This window comes from Triticum urartu, chromosome 4A, assembly GCF_056163025.1.
Source record: "Triticum urartu cultivar PI428250 chromosome 4A, HENAU_Tu73, whole genome shotgun sequence".
NCBI lineage: Eukaryota > Viridiplantae > Streptophyta > Magnoliopsida > Poales > Poaceae > Triticum > Triticum urartu.
The window spans coordinates 436,999,441-437,024,082 of record NC_141876.1 but is presented as its reverse complement, the minus strand read 5'-3'; the positions used below and the strand labels follow the sequence as shown (position 1 = coordinate 437,024,082).

The window sequence follows — 24,642 nt, the reverse complement described above, 5'->3', positions numbered from 1 at the left end:
TAAGCGTGTTTATAATTACTATGATGTTGAACAAATTGAATAATTTGTTGCTTTTAAGGGTGCTTATGAAATTGCTTCTTTGATTGAAAAGTATGATACTACTCTTTACGAATCTGAAAATTTTGCCATACTTAAATATTGCTAGAAAACTATGCTTCTAGTGCTTATATTAATGAGTTTATTGAGAAAGTCTATGTTGTCCAAGAAGAGACTAATATTTTGCAGGAGCCTATGGAAGAAGAAATTGATGAAACTGTGAGCTCATTGGATGAAAAAGATGATGAGGAGAGCGAAGAACAAAAGGAGGAAGAGCGGATTAGCTACCCGTGCTGACCTTCTAATGAGAGTAACTCTTCAACTCATACATTGTTTAATTACCCTTTATGCTTACCGAAGAATGAATGCTATGATAATTTCTTTGATCCCATTGATTCATTTGAAATATCCCCTTTTGATGAAATTGATGCTTGCTATGCTTGTGGCCATGATGCCAATCTAAATTATGCTTTTTTTACTGGGAACTGTGGGGCAAAACCCCCCACAGCATATCAAAAGCTTTATTAGAACAGATGGTAACAGATACAACAAAGGGATTACAAGAGGTAATCAAAGAAAACTAATCTTGGAGAAAGCGAAAAAAGAGAGATCTTACAACACTATGCCTTAAGGGGGAAGAAAAGAAATCCACTTTAGGAGATCATCCTTGTAAGCAGATTTTATCATGTATTGCATAAGACTGATATCATGCCTAAAAGCACCTCTCCATTTATTAAAACTGGCCCTCTCATTTCTGAAGACTTTTGCATTTCTGATGATCTAGATATTCCAACAGGAATGAAGAACACTTCAGTGAAAATGGCTTATCAAAATGTCTCCTAGCCTGAATAACCAATTCAGAAATTGAATCTCCATATGCCCACTCAATCTGCAGATAATTCCATACTCTCACACTGAAGTTGCAGTTAAAAGATAGGCGATCCCTGGTTTCCTTTGCCTGCAAGGGGCAGAGCCTACAGTGAACTCCATCCTCCATGTGCCAATGCCTTCTGTCCACCATAATCTTTGTATTCAATCTGTCCATAATGAGCATCTAGGCAAACACCTTAATTTTCATAGTACAAGATGATTTCCATATGCAGCAGGTCAAAGGATTAAAGGTTTCAGATATAAAAGTGTGAGAATAGAACATGTTGGGCCTGTACTCTTTGGAGGAGGCTTGCCAAAACCACACATCCTTAGTGCCAGTTGTCCTGTTGTGACAGCCCATCAAAAATTGCAACATAGCCAAATCCTCATAAGCCTGGGCTGACAATGGAAGGTGAAAATGCTGGAGGATGTCCTGAGAGTTGAAAATCTCCTTAACAGAAATCCATGGGTCCTTAGCATATGAGAATATTCTAAGAAATCTGGACTGGAGAGTAGAAACTTCATTATCAAGATTCCAGTTGTCAGACCAAAAAAGTGCAGTGTCACCCTCATTTATCTGAACCCGGGGACATTCTCTGAAACTCTGCATTACCTTGCAATTATCCCTCCACTAAAAAGAACCATAGTCAGAAGTTCCTTGGGGCACCCTGCCATGGTAATATGAGTCCCAAATTAGGGACACCCAGATGAATTATGCTTATGAAGATGGACTTTCTATAGTTTCTTATGTTAAGAATGAAATTGTTGCTATTACACCCACACATGATAGTCCTATTATCTTTTTGAATTCTCCCAACTACACTATATCGGAGAAGTTTACACTTATTGAGGATTACATTGATGGGTTGCCTTTTACCTTTGCACATGATAATTTTGATGAATATAATATGCATGTGTTTGCTACTCCTACTTGCAATTATTATAAAATAGGAACTACATCTCCGACTCTCTATGTTTCCAACACGATAAAATTGCAAGAAACTACTTATGCTATGTATTAGTCATTACTTGATGTGCATGAATTGTTCTTGTATGACATGTCAATGCATAAGAAGAGAGTTAGACTTCGTCATTGCATGATATATGTTGCTTTGTGCTCACTACTAAATTATAAATCATTGCTAATTAAAATTGGCTTTTATATACCTTGAAATCTGGGTGGATCAATTACTTGAGCACTTTATGCCTAGCTTAATGGCTTTAAAGAAAGCACCACCAGGGAGACAACCCGGAAGTTTTAGAGTCATTTATTTCTGTTTAGTGCGTTTATAAAGTTTAAAAACAAAAAAATATAGAGGGGAACCTAAAAACCTTTTTCTAAAAGAGAAGCGATTGAAAGGTGATGCATTTTAGAAGTGAGGGTCGACCTTGAACACTTGTGTTCATGCTCATGGAAACAATGTAATTTTTTCATGGAAAATTCTTGAAAAATAATTATCCCTTGTACAAATCCTTTCTGTTGTAAAATTATTGTGCCAAGATTTTCCTTTAGGATGAGTAGATTGCTTGTTGGTATGTGCGGTGCAAAAACAGAAACTTTGGTTCTAGTGCGTGATTTTACATTTTTTAATGGAACGTCGAAAGTTTCTGAAGCTTTTTGCACAGTATTGCTATACAAATTGTTTATTTTGTCCTAATTTCTCTGAATTTTTGGAATTACGGAAGTATGGTAGATGTTAAGATTGCTACAGACTATCCTGTTTAAGACAGATTATGTTTTTGATGCATTGTTTTGCTTATTTTGATGAAACTATCGATTCTATCGGTGGTATAAGACATGGAGAAGTTATAATACAGTAGCTACAATGCAAAAACAAAATATGAATGGGTTTTCAATAGTACTTAGAGTAGTGATTTGCATTATTATACTAACTGATCTTATCGGGCTATTTGTTGAGTTTTGTGTGAATGAAGTGATCAAAGATCGAGGAGGTATCGATATGAGGAGAAGGAGAAGAGGCAAGAGCCCAAGGCACCCCAAGTAAATATCGAAGGATACTCAAGCGTCTAACCTTGGGGATGCCCCTGAAGGCATCCCATCTTTCTTCAACAAGTATCAGTATGTTTCCGTTTTCGTTTCGTTCATGTGATATGTGTAAATCTTGGAGCATCTTTTGTGTTTAGTTTTCATTTTTGTTTTATGCACCATGCTGGTATGAGATAGTCCATGGTTGATTTATAGAATGCTCATTGCACTTGACTTATATCTTTTGAGTATGGCTCTATAGAATGCTTCATGTGCTTCACTTATATCATTTGAAGTTTGGATTGCCTGTTTCTCTTCACATGGAAACCCGTTATTTGTAGAATGCTATTTTGCTTCACTTATATTTGTTAGAGTATGGTCTTTTGTAGAAAGAATTAAACTCTCTTGCTTCACTTATATCTATTTAGAGAGTCAACGGGAATTGGTCAATTGCATGGTTAGTCATAAAATCCTACATAAAACTTGTGGATTATTGAATATGGTATGTTTGATTCCTTGCAATAGTTTTGCGATATAGAGATGGAATATGTGGGAGGTACTAGTGGATGATCGTGTTTAGTAAGATATCGGTGTTAAGGTTTGTGATTCCCAAAGCATGCACGTATACTCTCTCGTTATGCTATGAAGTTGGAGCATGATTTATTATTGATTGTCTTCCTTCGCGTAGAGGTCGGGGGTGCGTGATGGTTAACTCCTACCGACCTCCCCCCTAGGGGCATGCATAGTAGTATTTTTCTTCGAGGGCTAATAAACTTTTTCAATAAGTATATGAGTTCTTTATGACTAATGTGAGTCCATGGAATATACGCACTCTTACCTTTCCGCAATTTGCTATCCTCTATGGTACCGTGCATTGCTCTTTCTCACCTTGAGAGTCGGTTCAAACTTCGCCGGTGCATCCAAACCCCGTGATATGATACGCTCTATCACACATAAGCCTTATTATATCTTCCTCAAAATAGCCACCATACCTACCTATTATGGCCTTTCATAGCCATTCTGAGATATATTGCCATGCAACTTTCACTGCTTCCGTTTTGATGACTTGAGCATTCATTGTCATATTGCTCTGCATGATCATGTAGCTGACATAGTATTTGTGGCTCACCACCATTTATCATTTTTTATACATGTTATGCTAGATCATTGCACATCCTGGTACACTACCAAAGGCATTCATATAGAGTCATATTTTGTTATAGGTATCGAGTTGTAAGTAAATAGAAGTGTGATGATCATCAACTTTCATCATTAGAGCATTATCCCAATAAGGAATGGATGATGGAGACTATGATTCCCCCACAAGTTAGGATGAGACTCCGTACCAAAATAAAAAAAGGAAAAGAAAAAAAAGAAAAAAATAAAGAAGGAAGGAAGAGAAGGCGCATGCTAATTCCACACTTGTGCTTCAAAGTAGCACCATGTTTTTCATATAGAGAGTCTCCTATGTTATCACTTTCATATACTAGTGGGAATTTCTCATTATAGGATTAGATGCACACCCACCTAGTTTTCATATTGAGCTTTCATACACTTATAGCTCTTAGTGCATTTGTTGCATGGCAATCCCTACTCCTCACAATTATATCAATTGATGGGCATCTTCATAGCACGTTGGTTAGCTGCGTCGATGTGAGACTTTCTTACTTTTTTGTCTTCTCTATATTTACCCCTATCATCATACTCTATTCCACCCATAGTGCTATATCGATGGCTTGCGCTCATGTATTGCATGAAATTTGAAAATGCTGAAGCGCGTTAAAAAGTATGAACCAATTGCTTGGATGACACTGGGGTAGTTCATGATAAACACTTTGTGTTCAGAAGATAGAGCATGACAAGACTATATGATTTTGTAGGGATATCATCCTTTAGCATTGATATTTTGAAAGACATGATTGTTTGTTGGGATGCCTGAGTATTGATGTCTTTATGTAAAATTATAGGCTATTGCTTTGAATCACTCATGTCTTAATATTCATGCCATGATTAGACATATGATCAAGATTATGCTAGGTAGCATTCCACATCAAAAATTATCTTTTTTATCATTTACCTACTCGAGGACGAGAAAGAATTAAGCTTGGGGTTGCTGATACATCTCTATCGTATCTATAATTTTTTATTGTTCCATGTCAATATTATACAACTTTCACATACTTTTGGCAACATTTTATATGATTTATTGGACTAACCTATTGATCCAGTGCCCAGTGCCAGTTCCAGTTTGTTGCATGTTTTTTGTTTCGCAGAATATCCATATCAAATGAAGTCCAAACGCGATAAAAATTTACGGAGAATTGTTTTGGAATATATATATACATATATATATATGTGTGTGTGTGATTTTTGGGAGGTGGAATCAACGCTAACGGAGGCCCACGGCCTCCACAACCCACCAGGGCGCGCCAGGCACCTCCTGGCGCATCCAGGTGTCTTGTGCCCTCTCCATAAGTTAGTTGGGGCCCTTCTTCAGGCGCAAGAAAGATAATTTATGGAAAAAACCATGTAAAAATTTCAGCGCAGTCGGACTTATCAATCTTCAAGGATTTAAGAAACGGTGAAGGGCCAGAAAATAGGAACGCGAAACAGAAGAGAACAGGGGGATAGATCCAATCTAGGGGGCTCCTGCCCCTCCGCCGCCATGGAGGCCATGGACCAGAGGGGGAACTCTCCTCCCATCTCGGGGGAGGCCAAGGAAGAAGAAGAAGAAGGAGGGGGGCTCTCTCCCCCTCTCTGAAGGAAATATGCCCTAGAGGCAATAATACAGTTGTTATTTTATATTTCCTTATATCATGATAAATGTTTATTATTCATGCTAGAATTGTATTGACCGAAAACTTAATACATGTGTGGTAACATAGATAAAACACCGTGTCCCTAGAAAGGCTCTACTATACTAGCTCGTTAATCAAAGATGGTTAAGTTCCTAACCATAGACATGTGTTGTCATTTGATAAACAGAATCACATCATTAGGAGATTGATGTGATGGACAAGATCCATCTGTTAGCTTAGCATTATGATCGCTCAGTTTTATTGCTATTGCTTTCTTCATGACTTATACATATTCCTTTGACTATGAGATTATGCAACTCCTGAATACCATAGGAACACCTTGTGTGCTATCAAACGTCACAACGTAACTGGGTGATTATAAAGATGCTCTATAGGTGTCTCTCAAGGTGTTTGTTGCGTTGGCATAGATCGAGATTAGGATTTGTCACTCCAAGTATCAGAGGGATATCTCTAGGCCCTCTCGATAATGCACATCATGATATGCATTGCAAGCAATGTGACTAATGAGTTAGTTATCGGATGATGCATTACGGAACGAGTAAAGAGACTTGCCGGTAACGAGATTGAACTAGGTATGAAGATACCGACGATCGAATCTCGGGAAAGTAACATACCGATGACAAAGGGAGTAACGTATGTTGTCATTGTGGTTTGACCGATAAATATCTTCGTAGAATATGTAGGAACCAATATGAGCATCCAGGTTCTGCTATTAGTTATTGACCGGAGATGTGTCTCTGTCATGTCTACATAGTTCTTGAACCCGTAGGGTCCGCACGCTTAACGTTCGATGACGATTTGTATTATGAGTTATGTGTTTTGGTGAACGAAGATTGTTCGAAGTCCTGGATGAGATCACGGGCATGACGAGGGGTCTCGAAATGGTCGAGAGGTAAAGATTGATATATCGGACGATAGTATTCGGACAACGGAATGGTTCCGGAACGTTTCGGGAATTTATCGGAGTACCAGGGGGTTACCGGAACCCCACGGGGGAAGTAATGGGCCATATGGGCCATAGGGGAGAGGCAGGGCAGCCCACAAGGAGGTGGAACCCCCACCATGGGGAGTCTGAAGTGGACAAGGGGAGGGGCGCGGCGCCCTTTCCTTCTCCCTCTCCATCTCCTTCCCCCTTTTGCCCTCTAGTAAAAGGAAGGGGGTCCGAATTGGACTTGAAGTCCTAGTAGGACTCCTCCCCCCTTGGGGCACGCCTAGGCCAGCCTCCTCCCTCTCCATCCTTTATATACGGGGGCGGGGGCACCTCTAAGCACATCAATTGTTCTTAGCCGTGTGCGGTGCCCCCCTCCGCCTTTACTCCTTCGGTCATATTGTCGTAGTGCTTAGGCGAAGCCCTGCGCGGATCACATCACCATCACTGTCACCACACCGTCGTACTGATGAAACTCTCCCTCGACACTTTGCTGGATCAAGAGTTCAAGGGACGTCATCGAGCTGAACTTGTGCAGAACTCGGATGTGCCGTACGTTCGGTGCTTGATCGGTTGAATCGAGAAGACGTTCGACTACATCAACCGTGTTAAGCTAACGCTTCCGCTTTCGGTCTACGAGGGTACGTGGACTCACTCTCCCCCTCTCGTTGCTATGCATATCCTAGATAGATCTTGCGTGTTCGTAGGAATTTTTTTGAAATTGCATGCTACGTTCCCCAACACTCTCTCCCGGTGGCGCCGAAGTGTCGCCGGGGCAAGGATTGTGACGGCGATCTACATCAACAACCTTGCTACCGTCAACACCAACTTTCTCCCCCTCTATGCAGCAGTGTAACACCCCTTCTCCCTGTTGTAATCTCTACGTAAACATGGTGCTCAACACTATATATTATTTCAGAATGATATGTGGTTATCCTATGATGTTTGAGTAGATATGTTTTGTCCTATGGGCTAATTGATGATCGTGGTTGGTTTGAGTGTACATTTTATTATGGTGCTGTCCTGCGGTGCCCTCTATCTTGCGCAAACGTGAGGGGTCCCCACTGTAGGGTGTTGCAATATGTTCATAATTTGCTTATTGTCGGTTGCCGGAGTGACAGAAGCCAGAACACGGATAAGTGGGTTATTGCATAAGTGGGTTATTGCATAAGTGGGTTTTACGACCTTAATGATCTTTAGTAGTTGCGGATGCTTGCTAGAGTTCCAATCATAAGTGCATATGATCCAAGTAGAGAGAGTATGTTAGCTCATGCCTCTCCCTCATGTAAAATTGCAAGAATTATTACCGGTCTAGTAATTGATTGCCTAGGGACAAATGACTTTCTTGTTGACAAAAGCTATCTACTTTTATTACCTTGCAATTTATTCGTAGTTTTATTCTCACAAAGTACTTCTAGTTTTATTCTTGTTCTAGGTAAAGCAAGCACTAAGTGTGCGTAGAGTTGTATCGGTGGTCGATAGCCTTGAGGGAATATTTGTTCTGGCTTTAGCTGCTCGTTGGGTTCGACACTCATATTTATCGAAAAGGCTACAAACGATCCCCTATACTTGTGGGCTATCAGATACCTTAGAGGCATAGCATCTGCAGTGCTAGGACGAACCGTCCGAGGGAACCGCAAGGAGCCATTTGAGGGATCCAGAAGGAATCGTTCACGGGCGATCGACCACACAAGGAGGAGACGACTTGGCTGGTCGGCTACATACATCACCAACTCTACTTCTGCTATAGTGACTGCACATCTAGTGGTCAAGCTGATCCAGTGATATGTCCCCACCAGGATGATCTTAGTTGCGTGGTAGGGAAAAATTATTTGATGCTAGAGTAGCGTACAACGTGTCTTAACACTGAATTGATGGATAAATACATCCAATATGCAATGGAAGAAGAATGCCCGAAGGAGCCCACCCGCCCTACTCGATTGGTTGACATGACAATGATTGAGTGGGACATGAAAATCTCAACTTACTCCGGGAACAATATTCGAATCAATGAAGGACTGTCGAATGGAGTTACCACATACTAGATTTTCACTCAATGATTTTATGATTGATAAGAGTGAGCCAAGAAGATTGATGGTTCACTGCCTATTTGAGAGGTGTAGGTGGAGGTTGCGTGCCTCCAGTATGCGTAAAATTAAAATGATCCATATATTATACATTAAATTGACCCCTTATTTGATTGGTCTCGGTCTTAATTTTAATTACAATCAGGCTTTATCACAATGTATAATTAATATATATTTTTCATTCTATTTCAAATCAAATTGAACCCAACTGTTCACACATGTCCATGTGGAGGGGGAAGGCCCAAACAAAATTAGCAAAGACCAAGTGAGTGGCATATGCAATCATTGATTGACTCAGAGAAACACCAACCCTTGGTCCAACAACACTGCACAAAAAACTGTTTGAAAAGTATAAAATGAGCATACCATACATGAGTATATTTTACGGTAAGGAAATGGCTCTTGATAAGATTAATGTTACATGGAATGGAAGTTTTTTGCTATTGTACACGTACAAGGCCGAGTGTAGATGGCTAGACGTGGTAGTGTGGTAGAGATTGACAAGCATACTGGGGACTACAAAGCGGGAGGGAAGATAATGGAGAACGAATGATTTAGGAGAGCTTTTGTCGGTTTCAAAGCTTGCTGGCAGGGATTTCTAGTTGGTTCCAGGGAAACGGGAGCGGTATGGTGAGAACGAGTGGAGTGAACCGTTGGGAGCTATCTGTCGCGCCCAAGATACGATTCTATCCCAATCACGTGATGAATTCAAGATTGGGGCACAACCGCATTTCGAGCGCATAGTGCTACCTCTTGAGCACTGCGTTGGATTTCCCCGAAGAGGAAGGGATGATGTAGCAAAGTAGCGTAAGTATTTCCCTCAGTTTTTGAGAACCAAGGTATCAATCCAGTAGGAGGCTACACGCGAGTCCCTCGTACCTGCACAAAACAAATAAATCCTCGCAACCAACGCAAATAGGGGTTGTCAATCCCTATAGGGCCACTTACGAGAGTGAGATCTGATAGATATGATAAAGATAATATTTTTGGTATTTTTGTGATAAAGATGCAAAGTAAAATAAAGGAAAAGTAAATAATTAAGTAGTAGGGGATCAGTATGATAAAGATAGACTCGGGGGCCATAGTTTTCACTAGTGGCTTCTCTCAAGAGCATAAGTATTCTAAGGTGGGTGAACAAATTACTGTTGAGCAATTGACAGAATTGAGCATAGTTATGAGAATATCTAGGCATGATCATGTACATAGGCATCACGTCCGAGACAAGTAGACCGACTCCTACCTGCATCTACTACTATTACTCCACTCATCGACCGCTATCCAGCATGCATCTAGAGTATTAAGTTAAAAACAAAGTAACGCCTTAAGCTAGATGACATGATGTAGAGGGATAGACCCATGCAATATGAAGAAAACCCCATCTTGTTATCCTCGATGGCAACAATACAATACGTGCCTTGCTGCCCCTACTGTCACTGGGAAAGGACACCGCAAGATTGAACCCAAATCTAAGCACTTCTCCCATTGCAAGAAAGATCAATCTAGTAGGCCAAACCAAACTGATAATTCGAAGAGACTTGCAAAGATAACCAATCATACATAAAAGAATTCAGAGAAGATTCAAATATTGTTCATAGATAGACTTGATCATAAACCCACAATTCATCGGTCTCAACAAACACACCGCAAAAAGAAGATTACATCGAATAGATCTCCACAAGAGAGGGGGAGAACATTGTATTGAGATCCAAAAAGAGAGAAGAAGCCATCTAGCTACTAACTATGGACCCGTAGGTCTGAGGTAAACTACTAACACTTCATCGAAGGGGCTATGGTGTTGATGTAGAAGCCCTCCGTGATCGATGCCCCCTCCGGCGGAGCTCTGGAACAGGCCCCAAGATGGGATCTCGTGGATACAGAAAGTTACGTCGGTGGTATTAGGGTTTTGGCTCCGTATTTGATCGTTTGGGGTATGTGAATATATATAGGAGGAAGGAGTACGTCGGTGGAGCAACAGAGGGCCCAAGAGGGTGGAGGGCGCGCCTGGGGTAGGCAGGCGCGCCCCCTACCTCGTGGCCTCCTCTCTTGTGCCTTGATGTAGGGTCCAAGTCTCCTGGGTCTTACTCGTTGAGAAAATCACGTTCCTGAAGGTTTCATTCCATTTGGACTCCGTTTGATATTCCTTTTCTTCGAAACCCTAAAACAGGCAAAAAAACAGCAATTCTGGGTTGGGCCTCCGGTTAATAGGTTAGTCCCAAAAATAATATAAAAGTGGATAATAAAGTCCAATAATGTCCAAAACTATAGATAATATAGCATGGAGCAATCAAAAATTATAGATACGTTGGAGACGTATCAAGCATCCCCAAGCTTAATTCCTGCTCGTCCTCGAGTAGGTAAATGATAAAAACAGAATTTTTGATGCGGAGTGCTACTTGGTATAATTTTAATGTAATTCTTCTTAATTGTGGTATGAATATTCAGATCCGAAAGATTCAAGACAAAAGTTCATATTGACATAAAAATAATAATACTTCAAGCATACTAACTAAGCAATTATGTCTTCTCAAAATAACATGGCCAAAGAAACACTACTAGGGAAAAGGCTAGCAGCAGCGCAGGTTTTAGACCTATCAGTAGCGCGGGGTGGTGCGCTACTGATAAGGCGCTACAGCTAACGAATAGCAGTAGCGTGCCTCCACCCACGCTACGGCTAAATCGACTTAGTAGCAGCGAGTTCCAGGAGGAGCGCTGCTGGTAATTAGTAGTAGCGCTTCTCTCTGCCCGCGCTGCTACTATTATTTCGTATTTTATTTATTTTTTATTTCATGTTGTATTCATACACCTTTGCAAAAAATTTCATACAACAGGAATTTACAAATTGTTTTTACATCATAACGAGTTATTACATCACGGGGTGAAAGAACCGTGTGGACTAGTTTCAAGTGGACGGACATCCACTTGAAACTAATCCGCGGTTCTTTCACCCGATGATATAATAAATATCATCATCATCATATCATTAACAACTTATCATCATCATCATCATATCATTGGTCACTAGTCGTAATCACAAGTACTCCTGACATCTTCAACTCTAACACATTGTATCACATAATAAACATATTGTACATCATAGGACCTACTACATTCTCTTAGGACCTACTATATTCTCTAAGGTAAAATAGCAAAAAACAAGATAGCCCCTCGCTCTCCATTATGGATAATGCAGATTATCCTGTCTCCAATTCTTGCCTTTCGCTTAATGTTGCTTCCAAGAACCTCCTTACGAATGTCCAAACATTTTTTCCACTCTTTGATTAGCATGTGTTCACCGGTTTCAGAAATTTGATATGCACAGGTGAGATCCATAGGATGACCTGGCTGTAGGTTCAGAACTTCAAGGCGACCATTGTAATACATCAGATGAGGCACACAATCCATCAGGATTTTCTGTTGAAAAACATAGTAATAACTTCGTAGTTAGCAATGATTTACTAGTTTTAGAAGTATGCAAAAGATGCACGGATGTCGTAATAGTAAAATATCTTACCAGGGTATCTCCATAGAAGTTATCGTGGTTCAACACGTGCACTAGTGGCACGTATTCACCATAATTTGGAGGAGTTCGATAATAGGTATTGTAATTCTCAAAAAAAGTACAATAAGCAATCAGATGGTTTTTCTCCGTATAAGTTAATTCGGAGCCATCAGTGTAGTGGGTTTTGTCTACCATCTTCTGCACATTCTTTGAAGATTCAAAATAAGCTGTCAACTATTTTGAAATAAACAATATAAATTAGTTAATAACTATGTTTGAGAAACTCACATTGCGGTAGAATCGGAAGCGTATCAACAAGGACCCAAATGTCCATATTGTCTTGCTCGATGTCAGGATGACCAAGATCCATGGTGACAATCATACCCTCATAAGAACCATACATTTTGCAAAGTGCTTCCAATTTTGACAACCAAAATGGGTTACGCTCTGAGAATTATACAGATTTACTTCAAAATCGATATCATGATGGGTCCTTAGGTGTATTTTCTTTGTTTGAAAATTTTCATGGTCTTCAAAACCCATCCTATCCAAGACATAGCGTCTTGCATGGCATGGGATAAGCTAGTCGAATTGTAAAAGATGAAAATTAGACGTTGAAATAGTTGAAGTCATGCTTAATTATGAAAAAAAACACTTGTCGTTGTTGCGTACCGTTTCAACATCGAAGGTCTCCTCGAGCTTAATGCCGAAGCGCCGATCTTCGTCCAGCTCAACGAACTTGTCGCACATACCTCGATCGTCGTGGCACCAGCTACACTCCCCCGGGAGACTGTCGTTGTCCGAGTACGACATTTCCTACGTTCATAATTCAAAGATTAAACTTGTACAATTAAATATATGTAGTAAAAAACCTAAATTAGATCATTATTTTTCAAAGAAAATCCAGACCACTCGATATTTCCCACATATTCTAGCACAAGTCATGCCAGAATTCACGGAAAAATCCGGCATGACCTTTGCTAAAAAAGGACATATCGAGCGCCTGAAATTTGCCGGAATGGAAATTAATCAACACTCCGGCAAAACATAGGCCACTCGGAGGTGTAACCAAAACATGAAATAATTGCTTAAACTAAAAAATAACACCAAATATGGCATGTTCAACTAGTTCTATTAATTCAACTAGTTCTATTAATTCAACTAGTTCTTACTAAATATAAACTTAGTATAAAAAGAAAAAACTAGTTCTTACTAAAAATGAAGTAGTTCAACTAGTTATTAATTTACTTACTATACTAGTTCAACTAAAACTTAACTAGTTCAACTAAAACTAAACTAGTTCTATTAATTCAACTAGTTCTTACTAAATATAAACTTACTATAAATAGAAAGAAACTAGCACATCTACTACTACTAATTAACATCTAACTACTACATCTACTACTAATTAACATGTACTACTGCTAATTATACAACTAGTTTACCATCACTACTAGTAATTAATATCCACTACTTCTAAAAATCATTATCTATGAACCCTAAATTAACATCTACTACTACTAAAATCATCTACTAACTAAGCAAAGAGAGAGGGGGTAGGGAGGGGTGGGGGGCTTACAGAGGGAGAGACGGTGGCGGGGAGGTGCTCGGCGACGGAGGGGCGGCGAGGGCGGGCTCGGGATCGGGAGGGCGGCGGTCCTGGGCGGCGGGCTCGGCGGGCTCGGTTGAGGGCGGCGGTGGTGAGGTCGAGGGCGGCGGCGGTGAGGTCGAGAGCGGCGGCGGTGAGGTTGAGGGCGGGCGGCAGCGGTGGCGGTGAGAGCGCAGGCGCGCTCGGGCTCGGGCGGCGGCGACAGGGAGTAGGGGAACAGGCCGGTGGGGGGGAAAGGAGGACTTAGCGAAATTTTGATGCGGGGGGTGGTTAACTCGAACTAGCAGTAGCGCACGTATAGAAAACGCGCTATAGCTAACTTATCTACAGCGCGTTTTGGGAAAAACCGCTACTGCTAATGAAAGCAGTTATTTCTTTTGTTTAGTAAAAACATCAAAAATATACATTGGTCATCATTGATCTTTTTGTGTATAATCTAAATAGTCAACATGAATCCTCACTGTACCTGTATAGGTATAGGCGAGGATTCATATTGCAACCACAAATCATACACATATAGTTCAATGAAGACCAAGTGCTCGAGATAGGTTGAGAAGCAACATATTTAAGGTGGTAAACACCTTGTTCGCTTAGCAGTATGGCACTAAACTTAATTAGTTGCGGTCATACTTACCAGCAGCGAGTTTTGAGAAAAACCGCTGCTACTAAGTTCTTTAGCAGTAGCGCGTCCACGGGAAGGGCGCTACTACTATATCTAGCCTGGAGGCAACACCGTGGCAATTATAGTAGTAGCACTCTTTTCACCTAGAGCGCTACTGCTACTCAGTCATTAGCAGCGCTCTTTTCTAAAGCTCGTTGCTGCTAATTAGTAGTAGCGTCTGTTTTTAGACCGCGCTGTTGCTAAGATTCTGTGTATAAGGTTTTCCCTAGTAGTGAAAGTTCATCCCTACAAAATCATATGGTTTAGTCATGTTTCATTTTCGTCACACAAGAATGCTCTCATCATGCACAACCCCGATGACAAGCCAAGCAATTGTTTCATACTTTAGTGATCTCAAACCTATAAACTTTCACGCAATATATGAGCGCGAACCATGGACATAGCACTATGGGTGGAATAGAATATAATGAGGGGGTTATGTGGAGAAGAGAAAAAGTAGAAAGTCTCACATCAACGAGGCTAATCAATGGGCTATGGAGATGCCCACCGTTTGATGTTAATGCAAGGAGTAGGGATTGCCATGCAACGGATGCACTAGAGCTATAAATATATGAAAGCTCAACAAAAGAAACTAGTGGGTGTGCATCCAACTTGCTTGCTCACGAAGACCTAGGGCACTTGAGGAGGCCCATTGTTGGAATATAAAAGCCAAGTTCTATAATTAAAAATTCCCACTAGTATATGAAAGTGACAAAACAAGAGACTCTCTATCATGAAGATTATGGTGCTACTTTGAAGCACAAGTGTGGCAAAGGATAGTAACATTGTCCCTTCTCTCCTTTTCTCTCATTTTTTGGGCCTTCTCTCTTTTTTTATGGCCTTTCTCTTTTTTATATATTCCTCACTTGGGACAATGCTCTAGAAAATGATGATCATCACACTTCTATTTATTTACAACTCAATGATTACAACTCGATACTAGAACAAAGGATGACTCTATATGAATGCCTCTGGCGGTGTACCGGGATATGCAATGGACCAAGAGTGACGTGTATGAAAGAATTATGAACGGTGGCTTTGCCACAAATACTATGTCAACTACATGATCATGCTAAGCAATATGACAATAATGAATGTGTCATGGTGAACAAAATGATGGAAAGTTGCATGGCAATATATCTCGGAATGGCTATGGAAATGCCATAATATGTAGGTATGGTGGCTGTTTTGAGAAAGATATAAGGAGGTTTATGTGTGAAAGAGCGTATCATATCACGGGGTTTGGATGCACCGGTGAAGTTTGCGCCAACTCTCAATGTGAGAAAAGGGCAATGCACTGTACCGAAGAGGCTAGCAAGGATGGAAGGGTGAGAGTGCGTATAATCCATGGACTCAACATTAGTCATAAAGAACTCACATATTTATTGCAAAAATCTACAAGTCATCAAAAACCTTGGTACTACGCTCATGATCCTAGGGGGATAGATTGGTAGGAAAAGACCATCGCTCGTCCCCGACCGCCACTCATAAGGAAGACAATCAAATAACACCTCATGTTTCAAATTTGTTGCATAACGTTTACCATACGTGCATGCTACGGGACTTGCAAACTTCAACACAAGTATTTCTCAATTTCACAACTACTCAACTAGCACGACTTTGATATTATTACCTCCATGTCTCAAAACAATTATCAAGCATCAAACTTCTCTTAGTATTCAAAACACTCTTAAGAAAATTTTACTAACTTGAATACCTAGCATATTAGGATTTTAAGCAAATTACCATGCTATCAAGACTCTCAAGATAATCTAAGTGAAGCATGAGAGATCAATAGTTTCTATAAAACAAATCCACCACCGTGCTCTAAAAGATATAAGTGAAGTACTAGAGCAAAAATTATATAATTCAAAAGATATAAGCGAAGCACATAGAGTATTCTAACAAATTCCAAATCATGTATGGCTCTCTCAAAAGTTGTGTACAGCAAGGATGATTGTGGTAAACTAAAAATCAAAGACTCAAATCATACAAGATGCTCCAAGCAAAACACATATCATGTGGCGAATAAAAATATAGCTCCAAGTAAAGTTACCGATAGAAGTAGACGAAAGAGGGGATGCCTTCCGGGGCATCCCCAAGCCTTGTCTTTTAGGTATCCTTATATTATCTTGGGGGTGCCATGGGCATCCCCAAGCTTAGGCTCTTGCCACTCCTTGTTCCATAATCCATCAAATCTTTACCCAAAACTTGAAAACTTCACAACACAAAACTTAAAGTAGAAAATCTCGTGAGCTCCGTTAGCGAAAGAAAATAAAAGACCACTTCAAGGTACTGTAATTAACTCATTCTTTATTTATATTGGTGTTATAACTACTGTATTACAACTTCTCTATGGTTTATAAACTATTTTACTATCCATACATTCATCAAAATAAGCAAACAACACACGAAAAACAGAATCTGTCAAAAACACAAAAGTCTGTAGTTATCTGTAGCTAGCGCAAGATCTGGAACCCCAAAAATTCTAAAATAAATTGCTCGACGTGAGGAATTTATCTATTAATCATATTCAAAAAGAATTAACTAAATAGCACTTTCCAAATAAAAATGGCAGCAGTTCTCGTGAGCACTAAAGTTTCTGTTTTTTACAGCAAGTTCAACAAGACTTTCCCCAAGTCTTCCCAACGGTTCTACTTGGCACAAACACTAATTAAACACAAAAAACACAACCAAAACAGATGATAGATAAATTATTTATTACTAAACAGGAGCAAAAATCAAGGAATAAAAATAAAATTGGGTTGCTTCCCAACAAGCGCTATCGTTTAACGCCCCTAGCTAGGCATAACAAGCAAGAATAGATCTAGGTATTGCCATCTTTGGTAAGCAATCCATAAGTGGCTCTCATAATAGATTAATAAGGTAATTTAATTTTATTTCTAGGAAAGTGTTCCATGCCTTTCCTTATTGGAAATTGTAATCTAATATTTCCTTCCTTCATATCAATAATTGCACCAATCGTTCTAAGGAAAGGTCTACCAAGAATAATAGGACATGAAGGATTGCAATCTATGTCAATAACAATAAAATATATGGGCACATAATTCCTATTTGCAACAATAAGAAAATCATTAATTCTTCCCATAGGTTTTTTAATAGTGGAATCCGCAAGGTGCAAGTTTAAAGAGCAATCATCAAAATCACGGAAACCTAACAAATCATACAAAGTCTTTGGAATCGTGGAAACACTAGCACCCAAATCACATAAAGCATAGCATTCGTGATCTTTAATTTTAATAGTTGGTTCCCACTCACCATAAAGTTTTCTAGGGATAGAAACTTCCAATTCAAGTTTTTCTTCATAAGATTGCATCAAGGCATCAACGATATGTTTAGTAAACGCTTTATTTTGACTATAAGCGTGAGGAGAATTTAGCACGGATTGCAACAAGGAAATACAATCAATCAAAGAGAAATTTTCATAGTTAAATTCCTTGAAATCTATAATAGTGGGTTTAGCAACATCTAGGGTTTTAATTTCTTCAATCCCACTTTTATCAAATTTAGCATCAAGATCTACAAATTCCGAATTCTTAGAACGCCTCCTAGGTAAAGGTGGATCATATTCAGTCCCATAATTATCAAGATTCATATTGCAAAACAAATATTTAATAGGGGATACATCAATAACTTTTAGATCTTCATCTTTATTTTCATAGGAACTAGAAGAACACGCTCTTATAAAGGCATCTTTCTTAGCACGCATCCTAGCGGTTCTTTCTTTACACTCATCAATGGAAATTATCATGGCTTTGAGAGACTCATTGATATCATGCTTAGGTGTAATAGATCTAAGTTTCAAAGAATCAACATCAAGAGAAATCCTATCAACGTTCCTAGCCAAATCATCAATCTTAAGCAATTTTTCTTCAATCATAGCATTAAAATTCTTTTGCGAAGTAATAAATTCTTTAATATTAGATTCAAAATCAGAGGGCATCTTATTATAATTTCCATAAGAATTGTTGTAGGAATTACCATAATTATTAGAGGGATTACTAGGATAAGGCCTAGGATTGAAATTTCCTCTAAACGCGTTGTTACCAAAATTGTTCCTACCAACAAAATTCACATCCATAGATTCATTATTATTTTCAATCAAAGTAGACAAGGGCATATCATTAGGATCAGAAGAAACACTCTTATTAGCAAATAATTTCATAAGTTCATCCATCTTTCCACTCAAAACATTATTTTCTTCTATCGCATGCACCTTTTTATTAGTAGATCTTTCAGTATGCCATTGAGAATAATTAACCATAATATTATCTAGGATTTTAGTAGCTTCTCCTAAAGTGATTTCCATAAAAGTGCCTCCCGAGGCCGAATCTAAAAGATTTCTATAAGCAAAATTCAATCGTGCATAAAAATTCTGAACAATCATCCACAAATTTAAACCATGAGTAGGGCAATTATGTGTCATTAATTTCATTCTCTCCCAAGCTTGTGCAACATGTTCATGATCAAGTTTCTTAAAGTTCATAATATCGTTTCTAAGAGAGATGATCTTAGCGGGAGGAAAATACTTAGAGATAAAAGCATCTTTGCACTTGTTCCATGAATCAATACTATTTTTAGGCAAAGACGAAAACCAAGCTTTAGCACGATCTCTAAGCGAAAAAGGAAATAGCTTCAATTTAACAATATCATTATCCACATCTTTCTTATTTTGCATGTCACACAAATAAACAAAGCTATTTGATGGGTAGCAACATCTTCACTAGGAAGGCCGGAAAACGGATCTTTCATGACAAGATTCAGCAAAGCAGTATTAATCTCACAAGATTCAGCATCGATAAGAGGAGCAATCAGAGTGCTAATAAAATCATTGTTGTTGGTATTGGTGAAGTCACACATTTTAGTGTTATCTTGAGCCATCGTGACAAGCAAGCAAACTAACACACAAGCAAACAAAAAGCAAACGGGCAAAAAGAGGCAACTAGAGAAAGAGAGGGAGGATAAAGAGAGAGGGCGAATAAAACGGCAAGGGTGAAGTGGGGGAGAGGAAAATGAGAGGCAAATGGCAAATAATGTAATGCGGGAGATAAGGGTATGTGATGGGTACTTGGTATGTTGACTTTCGCGTAGACCTCCCCGGCAACGGCGCCAGAAATCCTTCTTGCTACCTCTTGAGCACTGCGTTGGTTCTCCCCGAAGAGGAAGGGGTGATGCAACAAAGTAGCGTAAGTATTTCCCTCAGTTTTTGAGAACCAAAGTATCAATCCAGTAGGAGGCTACGCGCGAGTTCCTCGTACCTGCACAAAACAAATAAATCCTCGCAACCAACGCAAATAGGGGTTGTCAATCCCTATAGGGCCACTTACGAGAGTGAGATCTGATAGATATGATAAAGATGATATTTTTGGTTTTTTTGTGATAAAGATGCAAAGTAAAATAAAGGCAAAGTAAATAACAAAGTAAATAATTAAGTAGTAGGAGATCAATACGATACAGATAGACCCGGGGGCCATAGGTTTCACTAGTGGCTTCTCTCAAGAGCATAAGTATTCTACGGTGGGTGAACAAATTACTATTGAGCAATCGACAGAATTGAGAATATTTATGAGAATATCTAGGCATGATCATGTATATAGGCATCACGTCCGAGACAAGTAGACCGACTCCTGCCTGCATCTACTACTATTACTCCACTCATCGACCGCTATCCAGCATGCATCTAGAGTATTAAGTTAAAAACAGAGTAACGCCTTAAGCAAGATGACATGATGTAGAGGGATAGACTCATGCAATATGAAGAAAACCCCATCTTGTTATCCTCGATGGCAACAATACAATACGTGCCTTGCTGCCCCTACTGTCACTGGGAAAGGACACAGCAAGATTGAACCCAAAGCTAAGCACTTCTCCCATTGCAAGAAAGATCAATCTAGTAGGCCAAACCAAACTGATAATTCGAAGAGACTTGCAAATATAACCAATCATACATAAAAGAATTCAGAGAAGATTCAAATATTGTTCATAGATAGACTTGATCATAAACCCACAATTCATCGGTCTCAACAAACACACCGCAAAAAGAAGATTACATCGAATAGATCTCCACAAGAGAGGGGGAGAACATTGTATTGAGATCCAAAAAGAGAGAAGAAGCCATCTAGCTACTAACTATGGACCCGTAGGTCTGAGGTAAACTACTCACACTTCATCGGAGGGGCTGTGGTGTTCATGTAGAAGCCCTCCGTGATTGATGCCCCCTCCGGCGGAGCTCCGGAACAGGCCCCAAGATGGGATCTCGTGCATACAAAAAGTTACGGCGTGGTATTAGGGTTTTGGCTCCGTATTTGATCGTTTGGGGGTACGTGTATATATATAGGAGGAAGGAGTACGTCGGTGGAGCAACAGGGGGCCCACGAGGGTGGAGGGCGCGCCTGGGTTAGGCAGGCACGCCCCCTACCTCGTGGCCTCCTCTCTTGTGCCTTGACGTAGGGTCCAAGTCTCCTGGGTCTTATTCGTTGAGAAAATCACGTTCCCGAAGGTTTCATTCCGTTTGGACTCCGTTTGATATTTCTTTTCTTCGAAACCCTAAAACAGGCAAAAAGACAGCAATTCTGGGTTGGGCCTTCGGTTAATAGGTTACTCCCAAAAATAATATAAAAGTGGATAATAAAGCCCAATAATGTCCAAAACAGTAGATAATATAGCATGGAGCAATCAAAAATTATAGATATGTTGGAGACGTATCACATGGCAAGGTGGATATCATTACAACATACCATGTACTGAATAGATGAGAATACAAGATAAAGACTTACACTCGCCACAAGACACAACATGAATACATGAATACATCAATTCATAGCAATCGTCATACAGAAGAGCAGGATCCGACTACAGATGAAATCAAACAAAAAAGAAGAACGACATCCACCCTGCTAATCCCAGGCTCCCCGACCCGGAACCTAATCCCTTGATCGAAGAAGAAGAAGAACTCCAAAAGCAATCAAGCATCACTCTCACATTAGATCATCGCATTACACATACATGCAATTATTGTTGTAGTAATCTGTGAGCCACGAGGACTCAGCAATCCCATTACCATGGATATCAAGACTAGCAAAGCTTAATGGGTATGGAATGGATAGTGGTGAGGTTGCAGCAAGCACTACGCATAACGGTCGTGAACTAGTAATGATCAATAAGTGATCCTGAACTACTTACAAGTCAAACATAAACCCACCGTGTTCTCTTCTCGAACTCACTCGAAAAGAGACGGTCACGGTTACGCATGCGGTTGGTGTATTTTAATTCGGATCTAGTGTCAAGTTCTCTACTACCGGATATTAAAAATTCCCATCTGCAACATAACCGCGGGCATGGCTCTCGAAAGTTTAAACCCTGCAGGGGTGTCCCAACTTAGCCCATGACAAGCTCATGTTCCGCGGAGACAATCCTCCATCGCGGGACATCCAATCAGACTCGAGATCCCGGTGCACAAGACATTTAGACAATGGTAAAACAAGTCCAGCAAGACCTCCCGGCGTGCCGACACCATGATAGTAGCCGCGTGTATCTCGTCTCAGGCCACGTCCGGATGAACACTACATACGGCAACCAAATACCCCAGGTGAAGGGGCGGCACCGCAAGTGGCTCTGTTTTGGGACCAACACCATCAACACTGGCCCCCTGTATTATGTTGAAATAATCCTCAGGGACGCGACCCCCTATGCTAATTAATTAATTACCAGGTTTAGTTATTATGTTGGGCAAATGGTAAAACCAATGTTGGGCCTTTCTAGAAGAGTTTTATTCAAAGTGAACTGTCAAGAGGGCCCCATAAACCCTCATCGTGTTAGGGACGCAAAATCAAGGAACATAACACCGGTATGACGGAAACTAAGGCGACAAAAGTGGAACAAAACACCAGGCAAAAGGCCGAGCCTTCCACCCTTTACCAAGTATATAGATGCGTTAATTAAATAAGAGATATTGTGATATCCCATGATATCCATGTCCCAACATGGAACAACCTACAACTGCACCTACAACTAGCAACACTATAAGAGGGGCTGAGAAAAGTGGTAACATATCCAAACAACGGTTTGCTAGGATGGTGGAAAAGGTTAGAGGCTATCAGGGCAATTTGGGAGGCTTGATAAACAAGTGGTGGGTAGCGCGACATAGCGACAGCATCGAGACAACTAACATAGCAAAGATAGTAGTGAGATCCAAGGTGATGGTCATCTTGCCTAAAATCCCGCTAGGAAGAAGACCGAATCCATGAAGTAGACGAACCAACATAGTCGAACAAATCCTCACAATCGCAACATAACCGGAACTATCAAGAAGAAGCATCACCGGAAAGAAGCAAACAACAGGGTAAACAACCATCACATAAACATGGCATGATGCACAATCAAGTATGATGCATGTCCGGTTTAATGAGTCATGGCATGGCAAAGTGCAACAAACAATACTGAAAATTAAGTGGAGCTCAATATGCAACGAGTTGCATATTGACGAAACACCACATTCAATCATTTAGTTCACTCCCGTTTATGCTACCCATCAATATTAAATGTTGTTAAACATGACGAGAGGTGAAGCATAACAAAAGTATACTATCTAAGCAATTTAAATGGGGCTGCATATAACAAACAACAAATCCGGAAAATCCCCATGTACATATTTTGGTTATGGTACTGTTCTGCCCTAAACCATATTTTAGAGTTGTTAAACATGCAAAGCAATGCCACCATGTTAATCTATGCATTTTTCCAAGCAAGTTACATATATAATTTATTTAATTCAAAGCTATGGTTATTTAGTTATGAAATACATCATTTTAGCATGGCATTTGAGCAAATTTAATGCAAACATCAATTTAAGCATTTCAAACATGGATGAAAGTTGCATGTTATGAAACTAGATGAAATTCTAAGCATTTTACATATATAAAACATTTTAATCCGATGCACGGTTTGTGAGATATTAAATGCATGAACATGAAGGACTTTTCTGTAAAATTGACGTTCTCTGGATAATGTCTAAATTCGCAGCAGGAAAAAAAAACCACATCGGGCCGAATCTGACTGGGCCAAAAGTGTACGGGAGAGGGGCTGGAGGGGGCTGCTCACCCATGGGCTTCGGCCCGGTCGGTGAGGTGGGAGCTGGGCCGTGGGGCTTGCGGGTGGGCCTAGTCAACGCCCTCGAGAACGAACACAGCTTCTCGATCTCCAGGCGCGCAGGACGAGCAGAGCTCCTGCTCGATGAAGAGGAAGCAGAGGCTGTGGCGTGGACTTGGCGGCAGGGACGTCGCGGGGACGACCAAATCCAAGGCGGGGAGGCGCGACGAGAAGTAGGGGCGGCTAGATCCAGGGCAGGGAAGCTCAAGGTGGAGCTGCACGAGGAGGCTCGGGAGGCCCTCTCCATGGGTGCTCGGGCGAAGGAGCTCGGACGGGGCAGCGCTGCTACTGGCTTCTGTGGCCGCGGACGAAGGCGGCTTCCGGCGACCAACGGGCAAGGCGGCGGTGCAGCGGCTGTAGAGGACGACTGTGAAGGGACCTTGTGGGAGAGCTCAGACCAAGACAGAGAGCTCCTGTCCATGGGGAAATAGAGAAAGGGTGAGGGAGAGGGAAACCAGGGAGGAAAAGGAAGAAGGGGGCGCGAGATCGGCCTTGGGGTCGCCGGGTTGACACAGCTCCGACGGGGTCGACGTGGTGCAGGCGGCGCCGAGAGGGTGCAGCAGCAGCTGCTGCTGCTGCCGGTGGCGAGGTCGAGGAGCTCGTGCAGGGAGGCGCACAGGAGCGGCTCGGGTAGAGTTGCTGCTCGCGGGTGTGACGCCCCCGATTCAATCATACACTAATCATACACGCAAACATGTACAATCAAGATTAGGGATTCATGGGAAGATATCACAACACAACGCTAAAAATAAAATAAGTCATACAAGCATCATATTACAAGCCAGGGGCCTCGAGGGCTCAAATACAAGAGCTCGATCATAGACGAGTCAGCGGAAGCAACAACATCTGAGTACAGACATAAGTTAAACTAGTTGACATAAGATGGCTAGCACAAACTGGGATACAGATTGAAAGAGGCGCAGGCCTCCTGCCTGGGATCCTCCTAAACTACTCCTAATCGTCGGCGGCGGCCTGCAC

The 24,642-nt window shown here is 40.8% G+C and overlaps 1 protein-coding gene across 1 annotated transcript in view; it reads right to left on the bottom strand.

The window, feature by feature from the left end:
- LOC147976090 (uncharacterized) overlaps positions 1-24,337 on the bottom strand; it is a 44,480-nt gene extending 20,143 nt beyond the window's left edge. The window contains exons 1-2 of the mRNA XM_087520723.1: positions 24,156-24,337; positions 23,617-24,077 (exon numbers count right to left, since the gene is read on the bottom strand). Coding sequence (XP_087376849.1) covers positions 23,617-24,077; positions 24,156-24,337 — 643 coding nt within the window. The remainder of the gene's footprint in view (positions 1-23,616; positions 24,078-24,155) is intronic.
- Positions 24,338-24,642: the final 305 nt, after the last annotated feature.